Here is a 21,966-nt window from a genome sequence, read left to right as displayed (position 1 = left end):
ATCTTAGACTCATGTAGTAGCATTCGTATAAATGCTATTTGAGAATTGATGTGAAATTGGGTCTTATCATGCTTAGACACTCTACATTCATGTGGAATTATTCGAGTTAAAGCTACTTTATGCAAATCTCCTTTATATGCGTATTTGGTGCATTTGTATATACTTTGACCTGGTTACTTAGAAAAGCATGTTTATTACTCCTTCTGTTCCAGTTTATGTGAACCTATTTCCTTTTTGGTCCGTTCCAAAAAGAATGACCCCTTTCTAAATTTGGAAACAATTTAGCTTAAACTTCCAATTCTAACCTTAATTAGAAGCTTTTATAACCATACAAATACTCTGGACCCCTTTTTGACTTGTTTAAGACCATAAATTCCAAAAGTCTTCATTTTTTTTTAAACTTCGTGCTCAGTCAAACAGGTTCACATAAATTGGAGTAAAAATAGCGCGGTATAGCCAGTTTTTGGACTGGTCATTCAAAAATAGCTAGCGTTTACCAAGTCAATGAAAAATAGCCACGATTTTGCTGCAACAGAGACTGGTCCAGCATAATATACTGGAGTTTGGTGCACCTATGTAAGAACTCCAGCATATTATGCTGGACCGGTATACTTTGCTGGCTCCAGTATAATATACTGGAGACTGGAGCACCGGTGCTCCAAATTCCAGTATATTATGATGGACCGGTATACTTGCTGGAACTCCAGTATATTATGCTGGAGTTCTAATGTACTTATGCTGGAATTCCATCATATTATGCCGGAGTTCCAGCATACTTATCCTGGAACTCCAGTATAATATGTTGGAGTTCAAGTATACTTATGCTGGAACTTCAGCATAATATACTGGCGTATTTTCCGGGTTGCTAGAGTTCTAATGTACTTATGCTGGAGTTCAAGTATACTTATGCTGGAACTCCAACATAATATATTGGCGTATTTTCCGGGTTTTGAACAGTGTTTTCGCTCAGATTTATCTTTACATGAAAAGTAGCTAAATTTCAATTACTTTTGAAACTGAGTTATTTTTGAACGACCAATTGTAAATCTAGCTATTTTTGAATTTCTTCCTAAATTGGAATAGAGGGAGTACTTTTTTCCTGATCGAGCACTTTATTGTTGATATCATTTGTTTCTTAGCTATTTCTTGGTTATTTTTCTATTACTGTAATGCCTATGAGCTGCACAGGTTATATAAATTGAGTATCTTTTGACAGCCTCACGACTTGTTTCATTAGGATTAGTACTGTACCAACCTGCACAGGTTATATAAATTGAGTATCTTTTGACTATGCCTCACAACTTATTTCGTTAGGATTAGTACTGTACCAACCGAGTACATGAGGTCGAATGTACTTATACTACACTTCTGCACATTCCATATAGATTTTGGAGTCGAACTGTTGGTAGAAAGCTAACATTGAAGATGTACCAACGTTCCAATTACAAGCTACCATTTTGTACAAGCTGATGTATTTTCTTTATTTTCTTCACACCAACGTTGTACTTCTTAATTGAGCTTACCTAACGGGTTGAATTAAATGCCCTCACAACTTCGTGGAATTTGAATCCTGACAAACGGTGATGCAGGAAGTTCCGTCACAACCAGAGGGGGGATCAATGGGAAATTCTGATAATGACAAATCTCAAAGCCAGCTTTTTAAGTTGTTCTTTAAAATCAAGCTATACATGTAACACCTATAATCACCGTATAATCAATGTATATGAATTGGACTACCAGCATGCCAAAAAGTTTGCCAAAATCCTGAACCTCTACAATGATAAAAGTCTGGTATCATAGAAGTCGGAGCTGAAGAAAGCAATGCTTTGGGAAGCTCATCATGTAGAAGTTTCATGATAATCAGTAAATGATAAGTCTCTAGAACGGAAGCTCACTATAGAAGCTTATCTAATTGAGCTTCCAAATCCTGTAGCGAGACCATCTTGACAAGGTCTTGTCTATCCTCTGGTGTATATTCTTTTTTCAGAAGGGATAGCACTTGAACGTGTGCTTCCAATATATTAGTCCTGCACAGATATGAAAAAGGATTTAGGGGTTCAGAATCCTTTCGATGATACAAAGTACAAAATAAGAAAATGCATATTATTACATTTTTGCAATACAATGCATATGACCTTATTCTCAGAATTTAAATTAATGCGTGTTTGTTTTTATAATTCTGTAATAATTGGATATTTCTTGTAGAAAGCCATCATTTTCCGCTAAAGCTTCTGTGCACAGGCTGTACTTTTTTGTGACCATAAAATACATATTGAAAAGGAAACCATAGACTGGAATTTCAACAAGTTGTCTCTCTTTAGGGAAGAAGTTTTCAGCAACAAGCTCATTCTGGGAATGAACATCAGAAAGGAGAATTGCTTTTTTTCATGTCGGAAAGCATGAATTTATCAATCTGATTTTGCAAACTTAAACCCTACTCAGAGAACACATACACACACAAAGAGGGGACAGGATTGGAAGAAGAGAAAGAAAGTTCAACCCAACTGAAAAAGGGGAAGCAAAAATGAATGCAGACACTCTCAATTCGATTTCCACTAAAGTGTCAAGATTTACAAGGTTAGCGGATTAAACAAGTTTTGTTATAGATGTAACTGCACAAGAGATCTTACTTAATGGGTTTGAAAAGTATGGCACGTGTTGATGAATTCTGCAGATAGAGCTTCATTTTGGCCAATATCCTAGGCAAATCTTCATTTATTGCTGTGCTGACCTGTGTCAAATAAATGGATCAGCATGTTTATTGAAAAAGAGGGGAAATCTGATTGAATAACAAAAATCAACAGGCATGATGTTTGCTGATTAAAAATATCAGTAGGAAGTTGACTTGTTTGGTTATGTTGGTTGATTCAGGCACTTGTGTAAAACAGTGTCAATGACTTTTCTTTAATTCAACAAAAGATACAGCAAAAGTCTATCTGTTTACCTTCTGAAGAAGCTCAGCAATCTTCCCTGGTGAAGCAAAAGCATGATCCTTGAGTGGCTTTGCAATCCCAGACACCGGTTTTTGATTTTGACTACCAGATAATGCAACTTTAACAGCTGTAACCTTCAGACATTTCATACCGAATAGTTAAAATCTTAAGAAGATTCATAAGGAAATGAACAGTATCTTTGCGACCAGAAAAAGGGAAATGAACAAATCTGCTAGGTCGTAAATATATCAGATTTTGACACTAACCGCTTTGGTTCACGACCGGTTCAAATCTCTGAATATGGGTCCTACTATTTCTGATCCTACCCATTTTTAGAAAGACCCAATCATGCAAGTTTTCAAGAATTGCTTCAATGTGCTCATCTGACCGTATGAAATGAGCTCAAGCATCTTTCTTAGGTTTTAGAGACAAGTAGGAAGTAGGAACTCTTCTCACTACACATTTTGGACCATCGACTTTATATCATTTAACACATTCATCATGTTTGTAGGGTTAGAAGTTCAATTCAAGATAGCACTTTGAAAAAATTCAACCAGATTTGAAGGCTTTTATCTTTTGATGCAATTCTTCCCATTTACAAACAATTCTTAAACTTCTCCAGATAATCATAAATCTTCTTTTCTTTCTGGAGAAAGCGAGATGTAATCACAAACAACACTAATTCAAAGTAATCAAATTTCCACTAGTTTGATACTTTTCAAATAAATTTTGCTCATAGGCAGTTAGGGCATTTAGAGATTCCCTTTACGTTTCAAAAATATACATAACTTACTGGCCAAACTTTGTCATAGCGGTTGAGGGAGTTTTCTCCATACCATTAGGCCAAGAGTTCAAGGCTGGTACGTAGCAAACACAAAAAGAAAAAAAAAATATACATAACTTCTAATACTTTTTATTTCTGTGTGCATAATATCGGCATGAAATGAGTTTAAATGGAATAACATAGTCAGTGGGGATTCACATAGCCGACCCCGACTTGCTTGGGACTAATAGCTTGTTTGGCCAAGCTTCTTTTTGGCCAAAAGTGCTTTTTTTTTTGCCAAAAGCACTTTTGGCCAAAAATTGAGGTGTTTGGCCAAGCTTTTGGAATGAAAAAAAGTGCTTTTGAGGAGAAGCATAAGCAGTTTTGGAGAAGCAGAAAAAAGTAGCTTCTCTCCAAAAGCACTTTTTTGAGAAGCACTTTTGAGAAAAATACACTTAAAAGCACTTTTTTAAAGCTTGGCCAAACACCTATTGCTGCTCAGAAGTGCTTTTCAAGCTAATTAGCCAAACACAAACTGCTTCTCACCAAAGAAAAGCACTTTTGAAAAAAAGTACTTCTCAAAATAAGCTGATTTTTGCAGCTTGGCCAAACGGGCTATAAGGCATAGTAGTTGTTGCAGTTAGGGCATGCAATTGGGACTGATATTAGTAAAATTACACTTTTCTCCTCTGTATTAGCTATTAGGAAGGTAAAAAGAACATGGAGAGAGACAGTCCATCCACGACACATAATCTTTCCAAGTTTGACCCCTCTGTCCTACCCCCAGCAGCCTGGAGGCAGTTAACTGGACAAAGTGTTGCATTTTCTTATAAAACATCCTACAAAGCTACAACTGTTTTAAATGGAAGTTATAAAACAAAAAAGAGACAAGTAATATGTCTCAAACTCTAGTTTCAAAGGTATTGACAGCTGGTAAGTTTCTACATCAAAAGTAATCACAAAAAGATGCAGGTACATAAATTAGATAGAAATGCATGAAAGAAGCTAAAAGTATACAAGGAGGAGGCAGCTTCTGAGCACTTGAAAGATCATGAGAACTCGACTAAATATCTATAACTAGTGCAATGATTACGTTTACAACGAAAGAGACACGTGGGAAGGAGAAAATGTTCTTTTATCTGGAGAAGAAAATGTATTCTGCCAGAAATCATTAATTATTGAAAGAGCAAAGTTGAAAATGTTGGAAACTGCTTCTGCAAATAAAGAAAAAAAAAGACGTAAATGGAAAACGTAACTAACCTTTGTCACGAAAGAAAGCAATGGTTCCACGACCAACTTAGTCACTGACATGATGAACTCCTCACATGTAGCTTTCAGGCTTTTCTCCAGTTCCTGTATTTAAAGAAGTTTTTTTTACCATAAATTAAACTTCTAAAAAAATTGAATTCATCATTTATATAGCCATTTATTTGACCCTGTCCCAACTTTTTCCATGGATGAGGGTTGATAATGTCATATCTTTCCATGTAAATGTTGAAACCATTGTTTCATAGGAAAGAAAGAGGGCTAGAGAAGGTGATAATAATTGTTTACACAGAAGAGTCAAACTAAATGCATGAAGATTAATCCTTCTTAATGAGATGAGAGGGAAAAATAACTACAATCCATTTCCATCGATACTAAAAGTCACTCTTGTTTTTGCAGCACCAATACAACACTTGAGTGACCCGATAGCAAGCTACCGTAGAGGACTCTCCTCCTCAAAAAATTGAGCTACATCATGTGAACTGATGGCCCACATATCAGATATTAAACTGATAAGAACAGATACTCCACTTGATCTTAGCCAAAAGGCCAAGAAAGGTATATACTAAAAGTCACTCAAGCGAAAACTGCTGAAAACTAACTGGAGCATATACCTTCTTGGCATCAATTTGACTTTCCAATACTCGTGGAGATAAATTTCTAGCGAATGAAGTTGATCTTGACCAGTCAAAGATTGACGCCTGACCCCTTAGAATCCGCCTGAGATGCTCCTGGAAAATTATAACAAATATACAAGAAAGTTTCAGAATCTAACCGTCAGTCAAACATTAATCTAAAGCTAACAGATTGGTGCACATGTAGCATGAGAATTGAAGGCTTAAACTGATGGTCCATTCTATTGCAGAATAGAAGACGGTGAATGGCTTTGAAAGGAGATTAGACAATCTTAATTTCTTTGATACCCGAGAAATCCCTGAGGGTCAGTGACGTAGGGTTTGAAGCTCGGTGGTTAATGGGCCTGCCCCTTTATCCTTCTCTACTTAAATATCAGGCTTTTGTTTGCAGCAAGGTTAGAACCTGCGATGTGCGCCTAACCCATATCACCTGTTGCACTTCTCCACTAGACCAAAGCCCCCGGGGCAAGGGATAAGACAATATTTGCTTAGGCTACAATGATCCATTCTCGGACATACTGGGATACCTTAACATGGTCTCATGGAAGCCCTTGATGAGTTTCACAATAATGGGGGTTATGAAAGAGCATCCCCTCTGCTTCGGTCTTCAAATTTCTTCATTCAGGAAGTCCAATGAGTTCAAGACCATTTTCTTCGCGGAAAATTTATACACTTGAATTCCCGCTACTTTCACATTGTTCTTTTGCAAAGAATTGTAAGAGAGATCATTCAGCATCTTGGGTGCAGCAGTTGTCCCGCATTCTAAGCTTGTCCTTTGTTTGCAGCAAGGTTAGAACCTGCGATGTGCGCCTAACCCATATCACCTGTTGCACTTCTCCACTAGACCAAAGCCCCCGGGGCAAGGGATAAGACAATATTTGCTTAGGCTACAATGATCCATTCTCGGACATACTGGGATACCTTAACATGGACTCATGGAAGCCCTTGATGAGTTTCACAATAATGGGGGTTATGAAAGAGCATCCCCTCTGCTTCGGTCTTCAAATTTCTTCATTCAGGAAGTCCAATGAGTTCAAGACCATTTTCTTCGCGGAAAATTTATACACTTGAATTCCCGCTACTTTCACATTGTTCTTTTGCAAAGAATTGTAAGAGAGATCATTCAGCATCTTGGGTGCAGCAGTTGTCCCGCATTCTAAGCTTGTCCTTTGTTTGCAGCAAGGTTAGAACCTGCGATGTGCGCCTAACCCATATCACCTGTTGCACTTCTCCACTAGACCAAAGCCCCCGGGGCAAGGGATAAGACAATATTTGCTTAGGCTACAATGATCCATTCTCGGACATACTGGGATACCTTAACATGGACTCATGGAAGCCCTTGATGAGTTTCACAATAATGGGGGTTATGAAAGAGCATCCCCTCTGCTTCGGTCTTCAAATTTCTTCATTCAGGAAGTTCAATGAGTTCAAGACCATTTTCTTCGCGGAAAATTTATACACTTGAATTCCCGCTACTTTCACATTGTTCTTTTGCAAAGAATTGTAAGAGAGATCATTCAGCATCTTGGGTGCAGCAGTTGTCCCGCATTCTAAGCTTGTCCTTTGCATCAACTTTTGGGTTTTGGTATATTCTAGCAAGAGAAAACTTTGTGGAGACTATCAATGTTCGGGGATTTTGTGATGCATTTGGCTTGAAAGAAATACGAGAATATTATTGGACAAGAATATGCCTGCTTATGTATAGGACAGAACAACTCTTTTGGCACACCAGAGCAAGATCTTTACTCAAGCTAGAGTCATTTGGACTGAAGAGATTCTTTTTCTCAACTACCGGATCTTCAGGGAGATTGAAGGCACCTCTGTTTGGGACTGGCCTTATCCTACTACCATTTTATCTTCCCTATATGTGGTACCTGAGAACTATTCATCTACAGCTCTGACATGGTATACATAGAAGTATACCACCGTCTTCCCATGATCCTAGATAGGATCAGAATCTTATACATGGGATAGTTTGTCACTCGAGCATTTGTACCATCTGACTCAGCCAAAATTTGTGAAGGAAGTAATCTGTAAGTTTGACTCTAAATTAACTAAACTTTTGATCTGAAAAGACTTATGCTTCAAGTTTACTGACAATCAAAGGAAAAGTTAACTCTAGTACACAAATGTGTCTGATGCAGCATTCGTCCACTAGCAGTGTCACCCAGAGTTGCCAAAAGAATTAAATCAAGTGTGAAGAAAATAATGATAGGTCCAAACTTGAAAAAGGAGATCAAATGTGTTAGTGTAATTCACTGAAGTCAACTTTGCATTTCTTCTTAATTCCATAAGAGATGACTTCAGTCTAATATTGCATAGTGGAACGAGCAAACTCTGCCTTATAAGAAAATAAAACAATTTAATAGCATTGTCTGTTTCATTCAAGATAATGTAATTATCAGAGAAAAATACATTTGCAGCAGAGAAGTGATGGAACCTGAAGAAATGAATACCAACAGAAATAGTAGATTCTCAATACTCACCAGTAAATGCGAAAAATCAAGCTCCTTGTGTGTGACTGAAAATTCTATGTCAAATGGGGCAATCTGGAAAGCATCTTAAGTTAGAAACCTGCAGTTATGCCAAGGAACTAGGAATTTCAAAAGCAAGTAAGAGAAACCTGCTCTCTAAGGATGAGTAGATGCTTTATCAAGAAAAGTTGCGCATCCATCGATGACGATCTTTTGCCAATAAGTTTGCTAGCTTTCTGAAGGAATTTAAAGTTTAGCAATAACCAACAGCATATTGACAAAAAATGACGAATACAGCATTACAAATTTCAACAGCATAATCAGCGGAACAGTCAAACACATGAACTTCAACAAAAGAAACTTACTTGGATGGATAAAGAGCAGAACTCTACAGCTTCCTGAGAAAGAAAAATAGGAATTAAGGATCCAGAAACATCTAACTAAAATTAGAAGGGGTAGTGGTAGCAAAAGTAACTGCTTACCTGGGCTAATCCAGTGAAAACAGCTGATTCTAGAGAACAGTACAGTTTTGACAGACATGAGATGGTTTTCTCCAATGGTGGATACCAGGTTCCGGAAACATCTGGGTTTTGTTCAGTCTGCACCAAATATAAAATAAGGAGAAGCAGAGAATATGGTGCAAAATAGCAAAAAAGTAAAGAGACACAGAATATAGTGCAAAATCGCAGAAAAGCATGTTTAACAGCAAAGAGACAGCGAAAGAATATCTGCAAAAAACAATTTCAAGTTACATAAATCAACATATTCTAAAGCGTTTATATATATATATATATATATACGCCAAGAAGTTGATGGCAAAAATAGTTTAGTACATGCATGTATTAGGACTCCCAAGAGTCAAGCCTCCTCATATAAAGTAGCAACTCAAAATCAAGAAATAAAAATCCTGTTCTCATCACATCAAGATGCATAGTTACAATCATATAGTTGAAATGCCCAGATCTTTGAGAAGGTTCCTAACCCAGACCCTCAAGCTATTCAAAATAACCAACAAAAAGCACCATACTAACATAAATCCTAAAGTCTCATCTTAAAATACAGAAAACAAATAATAAAGAAAATAAGCTTAAATTACAAATTCCATGAGACCACTTATTTTCAATTTTCACACCTTGGAACTTCAATATATTTTGCTTCGTACTGTGCAATAAACGTCATAAAACAAGAATCACAGGTCAAGAACGGTTAAGCAAGATATTGATTAAAGAATAGTAATAGGAAAATATATCAAACTACAACCTCCATACAAGAATGCAAACTTCTCCACCAAAAAATTACAAAGAAAAAAAGGATAAAGATAAAAATAAAGGCCATCCTAGCTCGTACTTCCTCTAAAGATATAGGTTACAGAAGTCAACTGAATACCCGTCACAGGATAAAGAGCTTGGCACTTACAGATGGTGAATTTAGTTCTGCTGACACAGATTGCTCCAACTTTTTTGGGTAATCCAAATCCTCGTCTGAAGGAAGGTAGTTTGCAATCTGAAAACAAAGCGGGGAAAGAAGGCATGATCACATTATTTGCAGACCAGCGGTTGCTTGTGAAGAAGTTCAAGCACATAGAAAGCAAACATAAATATGCACTTCTTAGTCCAGTTATCCCAGCTTATATGGCCTAATCTCCTTCTCTTATCAATCCCTACTTATCATATTCCCCTAATAAAAAACGTTTTCCATCTCCATTCAAATCTATTGAAACTCGTATCACAACTGTTTCAGTACGAACTAGTTGGCGACAGCTGTTAACCATGTTTCCCGTTTGAACTCATCTCAAGCTAACGTGATAAAACATTTGAAACTCATACCACTTTGCATAATTTAATTCAATAAAAACAACGCACAGAGTAGAAATGAAAGTATGGCAGGAAGAAGGAGAAAAGATTAGACTGGGAACCGAATAAACTCCAAACAAATATCAAATACGACAGTAGCAAAAATAAGGAAAGCACGCAAAGTTTCCTCATAACGATGGATAGGGCTCATTTTCCACAAATTTGTAATGAGTGAGTAATGACAAAGAATTGCAAGGCCTTTCGCTGGGATCTTCTCTTTTCTTTGGGGTTTTGGGTTGCATATTTCACTGTACACAGAATGTTTTATGTCTTTGTACCGGGGTCGCATAACCTTGGTGTCTATTTATAAAGGCAGAATACATAGATGGTTCCTTAAAGTTGCCCATTATTTTCACTTAGCTACCGCAACCGAGACTTGTACCTATTAGATACTCCAACTTCAGTCATTATGTGCCTCTCAAACACATAAAGTTAACATGGCCAAAAAACTGAGAAGCTCAAAATCCCATTTTTCTTTTTATTTTAATTTTTTAAAACTATTTTTACAGAACCACAATATACAATCCTACCGCCGTTGCTCCAGCACTGTCGCCCCTACAAAAATCCTGCAACTATTTTTGTTTAATCTTCTTCCGTCTTCGATTTTGTACTACTCCCAGATTGAGATTTTCAGTAATTACAAACTACTTTTCTGGAAGAGCAAGATAAAAAATGATATAGAAATAGACCGAATTAGTGACCTAGAAACGTGAATCTACCCAAATCAAGAAAATCCCTTATTTTCACTTATGGTCAATTTGTTCCAAGGTACTATTTATGACATCGATGGAAGATAGTGCAAATAACAACAACAACAACGACCCAGTAAAATCCCACTAGTGGGGTCTGGGGAGGGTAGTGTGTACGCAACCTTACCCCTACCCCGACGGAGCAGAGAGGCTGTTTCCGAAAGACCCTCAGCTCAGGAAGACGGAAAGAGACAAAATCAGTACCACCAACAGATACCATAGGAAAAATAACAGCATCATGAAAACCAGAAAATAGATGCAAAGCAAAAGCGATAGCCATTAAATAGACCCGGCACTATGAAAAACGAAAAAGTAGTAAGACACAACATTAACCATTAGCATTCTAAAGAAGAGAGCAATAAATTGAAAAGTAAAGCTATTGGACAACAGTTTATACCATGAGATACAACTGCTTATGTTTGAGTATGAACAAATATTCCACTTCTAACCAAAATCTATGCACCAGGAAAAAACGGCCAAATTTATCCAGTAACTTACTTTGCCACTATCCATCTATCAATGAGGGTGCTGGTTAAGTGGAGAAATCGAGAGGAAAAAACAAGAAAGAGATTGAAGTAAGTGGTAAAATTATAACAGCAAAGTTTAGCATAATATGATCCCGTATCCAAGTAACACAAATAAGCTGCCATACAGCATTTAAATACAATGCCCAAGCAATACTTTGAATAGTTACCTCATCACGGATATAGGTGCGAGCACGAAAAGTTAATCGCTCATGGACATCTGCTAGAATCCTGTCCAGAGTTGGACGCAGCCCAGCCAATGATTCACCCCGTCTGCTCAGTTGTTCTCCGAGAACTTCAACTTTAAGGATATCAACCAGTTCACAAAGAACATCCAGGTTTGTTTCGTGAATAAGTTTAGGGCGCAATGTATCATAAAGGAAAGTGCACCTGCAGTAGTAGGACCCAAAGGTTCACATCGGAGGTAATCGTAAACCTTAAAGGTTCACATAAAGCTCAAGTTTAATGATCAAAAGAATAAAGCTCAAGTTCTAGCAGCTTCAGTGGCATATAAATAATATAACTAGAAATCCTCGGGTCAATACTTCATTAAACTGTAGTAACTGGACCAACCAAGAGATGGGTCAGGCTCAGGAGCACGTGAATTTAGATGCTATGCATAGAAGATTCATATCATGAGACTTGGGGACAATATCCTGAGACTTGCATTCTCAAACATTTTCAAAATTTCATGCCAAAAGGAAATGACAGTCCAACAAGTCCAGATGATACAAAATGGAGAAGTTTTTTGGGATTTGAGGTTTACAAGGAACTTTCAGGACTGGGAAGTGGCAGAATTCCAAAACCTAGTTGAGTTGCTTCACACACAAGGAACACCATAAGCTAACCACGACGTATGGAAGTCCACGACGTATAGAAGTGGGGGGCAGAAAATAACGGGGTATTTTCTGTTAAATCATTTTATCAGAAGCTTCTGGTTAGGGAGGAGGTTGAATTTCCACATAGAACTCCATCCCTAAGGTTCCAAGAAAGATGTGCTTCTTCACTTGGTTAAACAGAAATATAGCTTGAGAATGCACGAGACAGAGATATCTGATTGTGTATCTCTTGTTAATAGAAGGGAGCAAAGAAAAAAGTAAAGTTAGCAAGTGCAACCCATAACATGTTCCACTACTTTTTTATATAACAGTGAATTACATGTTCCATTACTTAAACTTACCAAGATTTAAAATCTGACATTAGATTAATTATCAATAACCGTAACTCTTTGCCATTGATATTATCTAATCACATTAACTTATCCAGAAAGACTTAAAAAATGATGAAGATTAAATCTAGGTCTAATTTCGATGGATTAAAAAGAGCATGGCTTTGTTTCTCTCTGCCCCCACAATCAGGAAGGATGTACATATAAGTTAATGTAAAAATATTCAGAGAAGGAAAAAGGAAAATTTATGAACCAAAAGAAAGGTGCAGGTTTAAGGGATATCTCATATCCACCCACGGGAGAGTAATTTAAATCTCAGTAAAGAGGTAATTCACATGTAGTAATTGATAGAATTTGGTTTCCTTACCCACCTACATGATTTTAATTTCCAGGTACAGGAAACTGCTTCCCCACCTAACCGAGAAATCTCCAAAGGCCAGCCGGCATACAGTTCGAAACTCGGTGGAAAATCCCGGGCCCCTCTACCTTTTCTCCACTTAAACAAATGTTTTCACACCTTTTGAGTTAAGGCTTATATTTAACGGACCTGGTTTTCCTTGTAGTAACTATAACTTTCACATGTGACCTCCACATATGTATCACGAAGACTTAAGGACACAAAAAAGCAGTTGAAGCAACCTACAAATCTAAACCAGATGAGAAATCTGTCACAGCTCTTTCTAAGGAATAGATAAGCGTAGATTCCATGGAAGGCTTCAAGTTCCTAACTAGGAACTAATCTTGTGCTTGCGGCAAGATCTAAAGTGACGATCACTAAGCTATTGGGCAGCCTCATAGTTAACACTGATTTTCATTACCGCACAAATAATGTGTCTGGAAACATTTACATCCACTTGATACCAAGAAGCTATGCCCTGTATGCATTGATAGCAACTCTGGCCTAGGTAGGTCTTAGAACAGCACAAGTTACCAAATTGACAAAGCCTTACAGGCATAAACATTTTGCAATGTTGGCTCTCTTGCTTATAAGCACATGACAGCAATATAGATGGTCCAACCCCCCTCCCCCCCGCCCACCACAAACAAGACGAGAAAAAGAAGGAAAAAGAAAAAGCAAATCAGAAAGAAGCTGGAAAGGAATGAAAGCAGCACAAACAGGTCCAAATGCAGAAAGAAACCCACAAGAGAACTTAGGCAACTCACAGAGGATCTACAAGAGGAGTCAAACTTGAAATGTCCTCTGAAGATGATGGGAAGAAGTGATTGAAGAGTTGATGCTCTAGCTGACACACCTGCATTAAGATATCAAAGATAAAGTATGGAGACTTGTTCATCTCACTTTTACACTAATATTAAAATGTCCAAGATATAGATATAGATATAGATATGGCATTTTTAGTGCTAGCTGAACGTGAAGTAATGGCTTTTGTGCAACGTCGAAAGGGTCCTGATGTAGTGGGATCGTTTGGGTTGTTAGAACCTCTAGCAGATGGTTCGAAATTGATTCTAAAAGAACCTATTTCACCAAGTAGTGCTAATTTCTCCCGTACTTGATCGATTGAACTACGATGATTGAAGTGAAGATAGACAGACTTCTGTGAGAGAGACAGAATGGCAAAACTTTATATATATATATATATCAATTTTTACCCTAATAAGCTTCAGCAAGACCTTTTCTAGAATCAACTTCTGATAATAACTTTGGGAATAGTGATTTGATTCACTAGAAAACATATAGAAGTTCTGATCCTTCCTCAAAGAAACCAAAGTTGCTATACTTTTAGCATCATTCATACTAAATCCAATTAGAGGAAATATTCTTCCACATTAAGATGAGCTAAACTTTTAAAAGAAAAGTTAATTCGTGGCTCTCTAATTTAGAACTAATTACTTTGAATTCATCCTGTCAAATAAAAAGAAAAATGAATTTGGATCGCACATATGACTATCAAGACTAGCAGGTCAAATTTCAATTGTGTCCTTTTCTACTTCTTCTGATGCCCCCCCCCCCCCCAAAAAAAAAAAAACCATCACCATAAAAAGAACAGGTCATCAAAGGATGTCCCAGAATCTCCTTTTGCTTTTCCTACTAGATGAAAGTAAGGCAAAAATTATCATACCATTCTCCAGTGCAAAATGTTTTAAAGAACAGAACTGATGTCATTCGAATGTACCTGCATTAAATATGCACATCCCGATCTACTCAAAGACGGCAATGCTTCTTTCCTGGAAAATTCAGAGATCCGCTGTTGCACTATACCTCTTATCTGGGTTAAATGAATCAGAATGAGTACTAAAATGAGAGAAGGAAAAAAATGACCAAGAATTTTTCATATATATATATATATATATATATATATACATATATATAAATTCTGATACGTAAGAAAAGAGTAGCTATAAAACCCAAAGGTGCTTATGACTCACCAATGAAAGGCGCTGTTCACAGTAGAGTTTGTGGCATTCTTCAAGAAGTTGAATATATTCTTTTCTAGGTGTTCTGCTTTCAATTTCCTCCAAGATAGGCTTGAGCTGCAGATAACTAAGATCATTTGGTTCATGGATTACACAGCAAAGCTAGTTGTTGTGATACTCACCCTCATACGGCCCATTAATAGACTTTCTATAAACTAAAAAGAAACGAGAAGTTCCAGGTTACCTCATTTGCTGCAGCCTTGAAGCGTACATAAATTATAGATGCCTCTATACCCTCGGCCAAAGATGTTTTGCTACCACCACTGCTTCGTATTGCAGCCTGAACCTAATCAAACGGAAATATCTCAGGAAAATCAACCATTCATCTGCAAGTCAAAGATCGTTCTGCATATAAAAATGAAACATAAAGCAGATTTACCTGAGAAGAAGTGCTTCTAAGTACTGAGAGAACATGAGAGCGAATCATTCCCAGAGCTCGAGACTGGTTACAAGAGCAAAACGGAGAAACAGACACAGAGAAAGAGAAAGCGCAATGGGGTTAGAATTCTTATATCCCAGAATTTCATAAACCATGCTCATTCTATAAAGAAATATATTTTCATATTTGGAAGATTACAAATTTTTTATGTCAATGCTTTTAAGTACCTGAAGTTGTCGAAACTTGACCAAATAAATGCTGCACTCCGCATATTGTGGGTTACTCTCAACATATCTTCAGTCACGTACAAAAGAAACACAAAGGTTATTTGTGCTCTTATGCAAAGATTTACCCCAGCTTAATTTAACAGGACTTAATCTTGACAAAAGAATTTACTTTCCTAGAAGAAACCTGTGAACCCATTACTTGTTCACATGATAAACATCACAAATAACCAAGAAAAGTATGGATTATACATCATCACTGTGTTTTGTAGAATTCATAGATCTCAATGCAGTAATATGAGATGCAATGTCACTTACGAGATACACTCATCGAGTCTCTTAAGTAATGGAAGAAAATTTGTACTCCCAACGCTCATACTAGGAGAATAAAAAGCGGTTGCAACCTGCAAACAGGTGTACAAGACAACCACGAGGAGTTAACGCAGAAAAAAGGGTAACAGAAAACTGGATATGTGACATTTTTAGAGTTCAAGAAGAAGAAGAAGAGCAAGATTGAGCACAAGATAAATCAAGCTGATATAATGCTCAAATAGGATGTAATTCAACAAAAAAGCATTAGAAAACTTTTAGGCTAATGGTCGTGATTAAATCGAGAATATCCACAGTGGAGGGTGAAAAAGCTATTCCATTTTTTTTTGTTAAAAAGCTATTCCATTTCTGAAGGGCATTTAAAAGAAGGAACTCTCATTCTCAATATCACAAGTGAAAAGTTTTTCCTTTAGAAACCACCAAACACAAAAATGGGAGAGAAAAGAGCTGTTAAAGGCTTTCAGTACAATAGAAGAAGAGCCAAGATTTAAAAAACCACCTTAAATAAATAACTTGCTAAGTAAGAAATATCAGAATAATCCCAAAGCACTAGAATGACACAGCCAAGATAGACTAGCTTTGGATGACTCATTTATAACATGAGAAAGAAAACCATCCTGAATCAAAGCTTAAGTTACAAAGACTGAAGCACTTCGGTGAGTGGCTGTGGGGGAACAAAATCTAATTGAAAAAAAAATGAATTTCTTTACGGAGAAAGCTCTCGTTTCTTAAAGCTGCTTTGCCATAGTTCAAGTCAGTTTGGTATATTAACTCACTAATGTATCAAAGCATAAAAAATACAGATAGCATGAATTCTTCACTCAGAATAAAGCTGACGCAGAACTCAATTCAAAAAAAAAAAATCAATTCAAAAAATAAAGCTGACGCAGAACCATACCCAGTTCAGCATAGGCATAGCTAGACCACTGTGGATACCAGTACAAAAAAACATGGGATATCAATGAAATATTTTCAATATAAATGGCAGTCGGACCTTACATTCTCCAATTCATCGAAGTAATTGAGCTTATTGTGAAGTGATTCCGCAAACTCAATTAATTTCTGCTTCTCCAAAAGCTGCAAAAGAAACAACAAATTGCACAAGCAAGAGTATTCAATGTTTGCTTCCTGTGTTAATTATTACCTTTTTACCTCTACACCACATGGCCATTAATATTAGACACTGACAGGGAGACTTCCTAATTTAAAATGCAAACCAATGGACATCGCAAATACACAATATTGACATGAATTACAACTAGACAATGCTATATGCCAAACAGCAGCTTGAGCTAGAAAAAACAAAAAATGCATTACTTGGTGCTAGGTGGCAATTGAAGATGTTTGGCATCTATTAAACACACCAGGCTAAAATCCAACAAAAGAGTAGATTGGAGGTAAGGACTTTCGGCATCATAGACTGATGCAAACCGATATCTTTTTTACAATGAACTCCATCACTTAGAAGCGTATCCTCTAATCATGCAATTAAATTGTTCCTACGTTCTACAAAATGTTGAAAAGAGTAATACAGTGAAGTACAATCTATTGCTAAGATAACCACACAGGCTAAGAGAAATGGGTTGACACACCAGTCTATCACACGCATCATGAAGAGTTCTAGTCTTTGTTGCCACTGCTTGATGCTGCAGCTGCAGCTCATTGAATAAGTCAAGTGTTTGATCCACCTGCGAGAGAGCCATTATTAAGGGCAAGTGCATGTCGAAAACAAGCATAGAATAGATGAACTGCATCAACAGAAAGGCCTAAGAGAAGAGTATAAGAGCATTCTTTTCTTCTCAGAATACCTGGTGAAGTATAATATTGCAGGTCAGAATCTGCTCTGTTAAGGTGTTGACATAATGCTGATATTTTTCTTCTGTCTACATAAGAGAAAGAAAGCATATACAATTTTTTCATTAGTAAGTGTAAAAGAGGAAGCTTATGTAATTTTGGGCACACATCAACAAGTAGCTTTTGGAAGATGTGGAAGAGATATAACAAGCTAAAGACTAACCTCTGATTTCATGGCTGCTTCAAGATCCGCAAACCATTTATAGAACTGGTCAACAAAACAGCACATCGGGGGAAAAGATAAAATATCAAGTTGAAGTAGCAATACAGAACAGGATTACCAAGGATGCTATTTCCATCATCATTTACAAAGCTAAACTAAGCATATTTATCATTCAAGCTTATACATGAATGCAACACAAAGTTGCCACAGAGACAAATTTGGAAAACTAAAGCTCCTTATAAAGTGGCTTGCTTCAGCTAGACAGTGACATATGAGCAATACCAACACAGCAAATTCTTCAACAGAGAGGCCTGAATATACACAGAAAGTACTACAAGTATGAAATGGAGGCTGAGGATGTTAATTACTTCTTACTACACTGCCCATAGTCTCAAAGTTGCGCCGTTCTAACTTTTAACATTTTTGACGCAAAGGGGACGATACCAAGATCCATGGAGAACTTTAATTCTGCTGAACAGGAAAAGGCGCGGGAAAAGGAAAAAGCTACATAAGGGAAACGAGACTTTCCTCATATGACTAGCTAGGGCTTTACAATAAAGAGAAGAAGATGTGGGCGGCATGGGATGTAGCTCCATTAGTTTTCATGTGGTTCCTTGGAAGGAGAGAAGTAGGAGGGCTTTTGAAAGGGGTGGAAAATGATTTTGTAAACTAGAGAAATAGCCTCTTATTTTAGTTAACTGTATGTATATATAATTAGAAACAGCCTCTCTACCTTCACAAGGTAGGGGTAAGGTCTGCGTAACCACACTTGTGGGATTACAGTGGGTTTGTTGTTGTTGTATGTATATATAATTGGATGTCCTCGATACAGAAATTTTATTTTTTTTGTGAAAAGGTAATTAAATTCATTAACAATGGAAAAATCTCCTTAACAAAAGATAGAGAACCTACAAAATAAAATGAAAAAGGGAAAGAACTTCTAGTGCTATCTCTATCATTTCATATAGTGCTATCTCTATCATTTCATATGCATGCAAATTAAGAGCCGAAAACCTCCTCTGTTGCATGGAAAGGTGAAGGCCAACACTAAAGTTCAAATATGGAGAGTTCTAAAAACAAATTCCTTTTTGCATGTCTTTCTGATATATAGATTTAAATACTGCTCCACTCAGGCAGGCAGGGCCAAGGCCATAAATAGACACATGGTCATTTCAGACCAATATCTGAATACATCACTTGCAATCAAGGTATTTCTAACCCAGAAGACATTGAGTACCACTGTCAATTCTCACTAAATGCAAGTTTTAGTTATTTTTTGCTTGGCATAAGGTGTTTCCTCTCCAGTTAATTACAATCATCAGGACCAAAATGAGAGGCATATTCTTTAAGTAAGCCAAAAAATGGAGCTGTTTAGCAAGCAATTATTATGCATTCTGTTCCAGCTCATTGGTTTAGCAGTTATGTGTGACTGATATGTTGCCAAGCACAAGACACTACAACTTCTAGTCTTACACAAAGATCAACTCTATATTTTAGCACTTGTTGCTCTAAACACACATATAGACAGCTTATTATGGTTACAAGATGTGATAGTTCTAATTCCTTTCCAATATTTAGCTGATCGTGCACCCTTTTTTATATGGGAAAAAATCATTCACGATCCCATATTTAAAATATGGAATATTAAGATCTACAACCTGGAAATAGCAGAGGTAAGAAATAATGGACGTGCCAACTAAACATTTTAAAAGTTCTTTGCTCTTTTTTTGTAACTGACCTGATTTGTATTCACTAGGACTGCTTCAATGGCCCCTGAATCTTCCAGAGAACTGAGCTTTGTTGAGACAGAGAGATTATTATCCTGTCCAGAAACTTGATCCTGGGACTAGAAATAAAAAAAAATATCAGGTAACTTAATTTGAGATAGATGATACTTTCAAATCAACCAAGAAGGAAAAATTCACCAAATTGGGCGGGAAAGGTCTCTCGGCAACTGCATGGGAAAGTGCTTGTATGGCTGCTTGTTGTTGCTCTGTTAATGGAGCATTCTGTAAGAAGAAAATTAGCTAGAGTCGTTGAAGATATAACATCAAGAGAGCCACTAATGCTGGATTAGTTAACAAAAAGCAAAAAAATTCAGTAGACAAACACACACATGTAGCACATACAAATGGGAGGAAATTCAGTAAAAACAATGTATATTGACATGGTGAGGGCCGCAAACTCAAACGATTCAAATCCAAGATGGAGGTGATTACTAATATAGTGATTTTCCATTAGAAATTCCAAGAATAAGCTAAAACTAAAGAGTCACCAGATAAGGAAACAGCTAGCTGGCCAGTGGTAATACGAGAAAAAAGAGAAGCAGTGCAACATTAGAATGAGAACAAACATGAAAAGATAGTTAAGTGGCAGAGGCAGATCCACGATTTGAACATTATGGGTTCGAGTTCAGAATTCTAGCACAAGCCATTTGAGTTATTGGGTCCGAAATCAATTTTTAATACTAATTTAGTGGATCTTTTAGCACATTTACAGGGTCTGAACTAAAACTATTGGGTTTGTACGAAAGCATATCTAATGCACTAGGTCCATCCCTCTTCAAATAAGAGGACTTGATTTACACAAAGATTTGCTGGAAGGTATTTTCTAAAGCTGTAAGGAATCCAATAAGTCCAGTAACACATCGATGTCAGTGACACTCAGCATTACACCAAACAGCACTTCATTATTCTTCTTTTATTTGGGGAGTGAGAAGATTGAAATGCGCTTCAAATTTGTCATACAGTCACAGATCTATGAGAGAACTGAAAATTTGGTAAAGCGTTCACATAGATCTGGAGCGTTGATTGATGTTCCAGAGAATTAGACCTAAAATATAAGAATTGTACAAAATGGGAAAGAGAGGGGGGGAACCTGCTCCCAAGTAGAAGCGAAATTGTAGCCTTTGGAAATAGCTTCCGACTTAGGAACACCGGGCCTTGACGCCATCGCCATGGGTTTATCGACACTCTCTTCTTTTGGCTCAGCAGAAATGAGTGATTTTCTGTACGTTACAACTGTTCAACACGAAGCAGAATTGAATAAAAATAGGGATTAGAGAAAAGCCGATCAAATTAAACCAATCAAACTAACAATGCAAGCTCTCTAGAAAAACCCCAATGCACACACCAGCGGTCCAGCACTAGCCGAAAAACCCGCCCTCCATTGTTGCTACCATTTTCAAGAACAATCAAGAAAACAGATGATTATGGTGGTTACCGTAGGGATTCAGTGGAACCAACTTCGAGTTCTCAGCGTACTTGTCGAAGTTGAAGACTGGGAGATCTGGGATATGATCGTCTTCACTCTTCCATATGGCTGCACTTCCAAAAACTTCCCATAGAAAGATTAATTATTCTAATTTCTAATCGTCGTAAGAGAGGGGGAAATACTACTTTTTGTTTTACAAGTAGTAATCATTTACACAGGTTTTCTTTAACTACTGTTTTTATATTTTATTTTAAAATTTATTTCAATTACAAGAATTTTAATACGTAAACTAAATATAAATAATAGTATGCAAAAATTAGATTTACACTTTAAATTTACTAGTATTAGTACCCGCGCGATGCCCGAGCAAAAATCATATCAAATTGTGATGTAGGTTGTTTGAATCATGTGCGAATAACCTTAAAATATAAACCTCTGAGATAAAAATTATATAACATTAGATATTAATTATAAAGAATGATATGAAATTATTGTTCAAATCTCGTAGTGTGGACAACTTATTTTTTTATATATATTTGTATTAGCATAATCCTTAGTTGTAGTACTTGCATTTCATTTCAATATTAAAGTATACTAAACATTTCATGTTGTGATCAGTCTTGTTTGAGCACATTAAATAATATTATTTTAACAAAATTCTTACTATCACTTTGTTTTTATCTCAAAGACTGAAAGTCAAATATGTCTTATTTATCACATCATTTTTATGCAAATTCTTTTTTTTGTTTTGTTCTTTTCTTATAGTTATTGTATTATTTATTAATTAATATTATTATACTATCATATAAGTTTTTATTAGCTTAATAATTAAATTAATGTCTTGCTTATTATCCTTTAATAGTTCTTAATAAATATAAATATTTTATTCTTGAAATTTGGTATATTTTTATGTTTGTAACCTCTTATTCGAAATTGTTTAATCATTTAAATTTATAAGTAATATTTATAAGTAATATTTTAATTATTTAATTTATTTAATTT

General features: G+C 36.4%; 1 protein-coding gene and 1 non-coding gene across 7 annotated transcripts; both read right to left on the bottom strand.

Annotated features, from left to right (window-relative positions):
• Positions 1 to 1,633: 1,633 nt before the first annotated feature.
• LOC107809510 (conserved oligomeric Golgi complex subunit 3) lies at positions 1,634 to 21,159 on the bottom strand. 6 transcript variants are annotated; one of them, XR_001653423.2, is made up of 26 exons: positions 20,974 to 21,159; positions 20,629 to 20,771; positions 19,677 to 19,760; positions 19,490 to 19,597; positions 17,752 to 17,796; positions 17,543 to 17,617; positions 17,327 to 17,422; positions 16,734 to 16,811; positions 15,723 to 15,808; positions 15,408 to 15,474; positions 15,181 to 15,243; positions 14,986 to 15,087; positions 14,754 to 14,858; positions 14,501 to 14,593; positions 13,530 to 13,618; positions 11,368 to 11,587; positions 9,488 to 9,574; positions 8,554 to 8,670; positions 8,437 to 8,469; positions 8,221 to 8,307; positions 8,084 to 8,146; positions 5,577 to 5,693; positions 4,957 to 5,049; positions 2,945 to 3,060; positions 2,631 to 2,731; positions 1,634 to 2,027 (listed from the first exon to the last, which is right to left on the bottom strand). XR_001653423.2 is itself a non-coding variant. In XM_016634155.2 (26 exons), exons 2-26 carry the CDS (start codon positions 20,707 to 20,709, stop codon positions 1,895 to 1,897), a joined length of 2,346 nt encoding a protein of 781 aa, XP_016489641.2. In that variant the 5' UTR covers positions 20,710 to 20,771; positions 20,974 to 21,159; the 3' UTR covers positions 1,634 to 1,894. The 6 variants fall into 6 exon arrangements, 4 of the variants coding, with proteins under 4 accessions (XP_016489641.2, XP_016489643.2, XP_016489642.2 ...); XR_012702034.1 differs by having other exon boundaries at positions 20,884 to 21,095; XM_016634155.2 differs by having other exon boundaries at positions 2,945 to 3,067.
• On the bottom strand, positions 5,334 to 5,524 carry LOC142173061 (U2 spliceosomal RNA). The gene has a single exon (XR_012702495.1). It is a non-coding gene; the product is annotated as a U2 spliceosomal RNA (small nuclear RNA).
• Positions 21,160 to 21,966: the final 807 nt, after the last annotated feature.

The sequence above is a fragment of the Nicotiana tabacum genome, chromosome 18, assembly GCF_000715075.1.
Source record: "Nicotiana tabacum cultivar K326 chromosome 18, ASM71507v2, whole genome shotgun sequence".
Taxonomy (NCBI): domain Eukaryota; kingdom Viridiplantae; phylum Streptophyta; class Magnoliopsida; order Solanales; family Solanaceae; genus Nicotiana; species Nicotiana tabacum.
The sequence above is the reverse complement of the archived record's forward strand: the minus strand, read 5'-3'. Positions and strand labels throughout refer to the sequence as shown.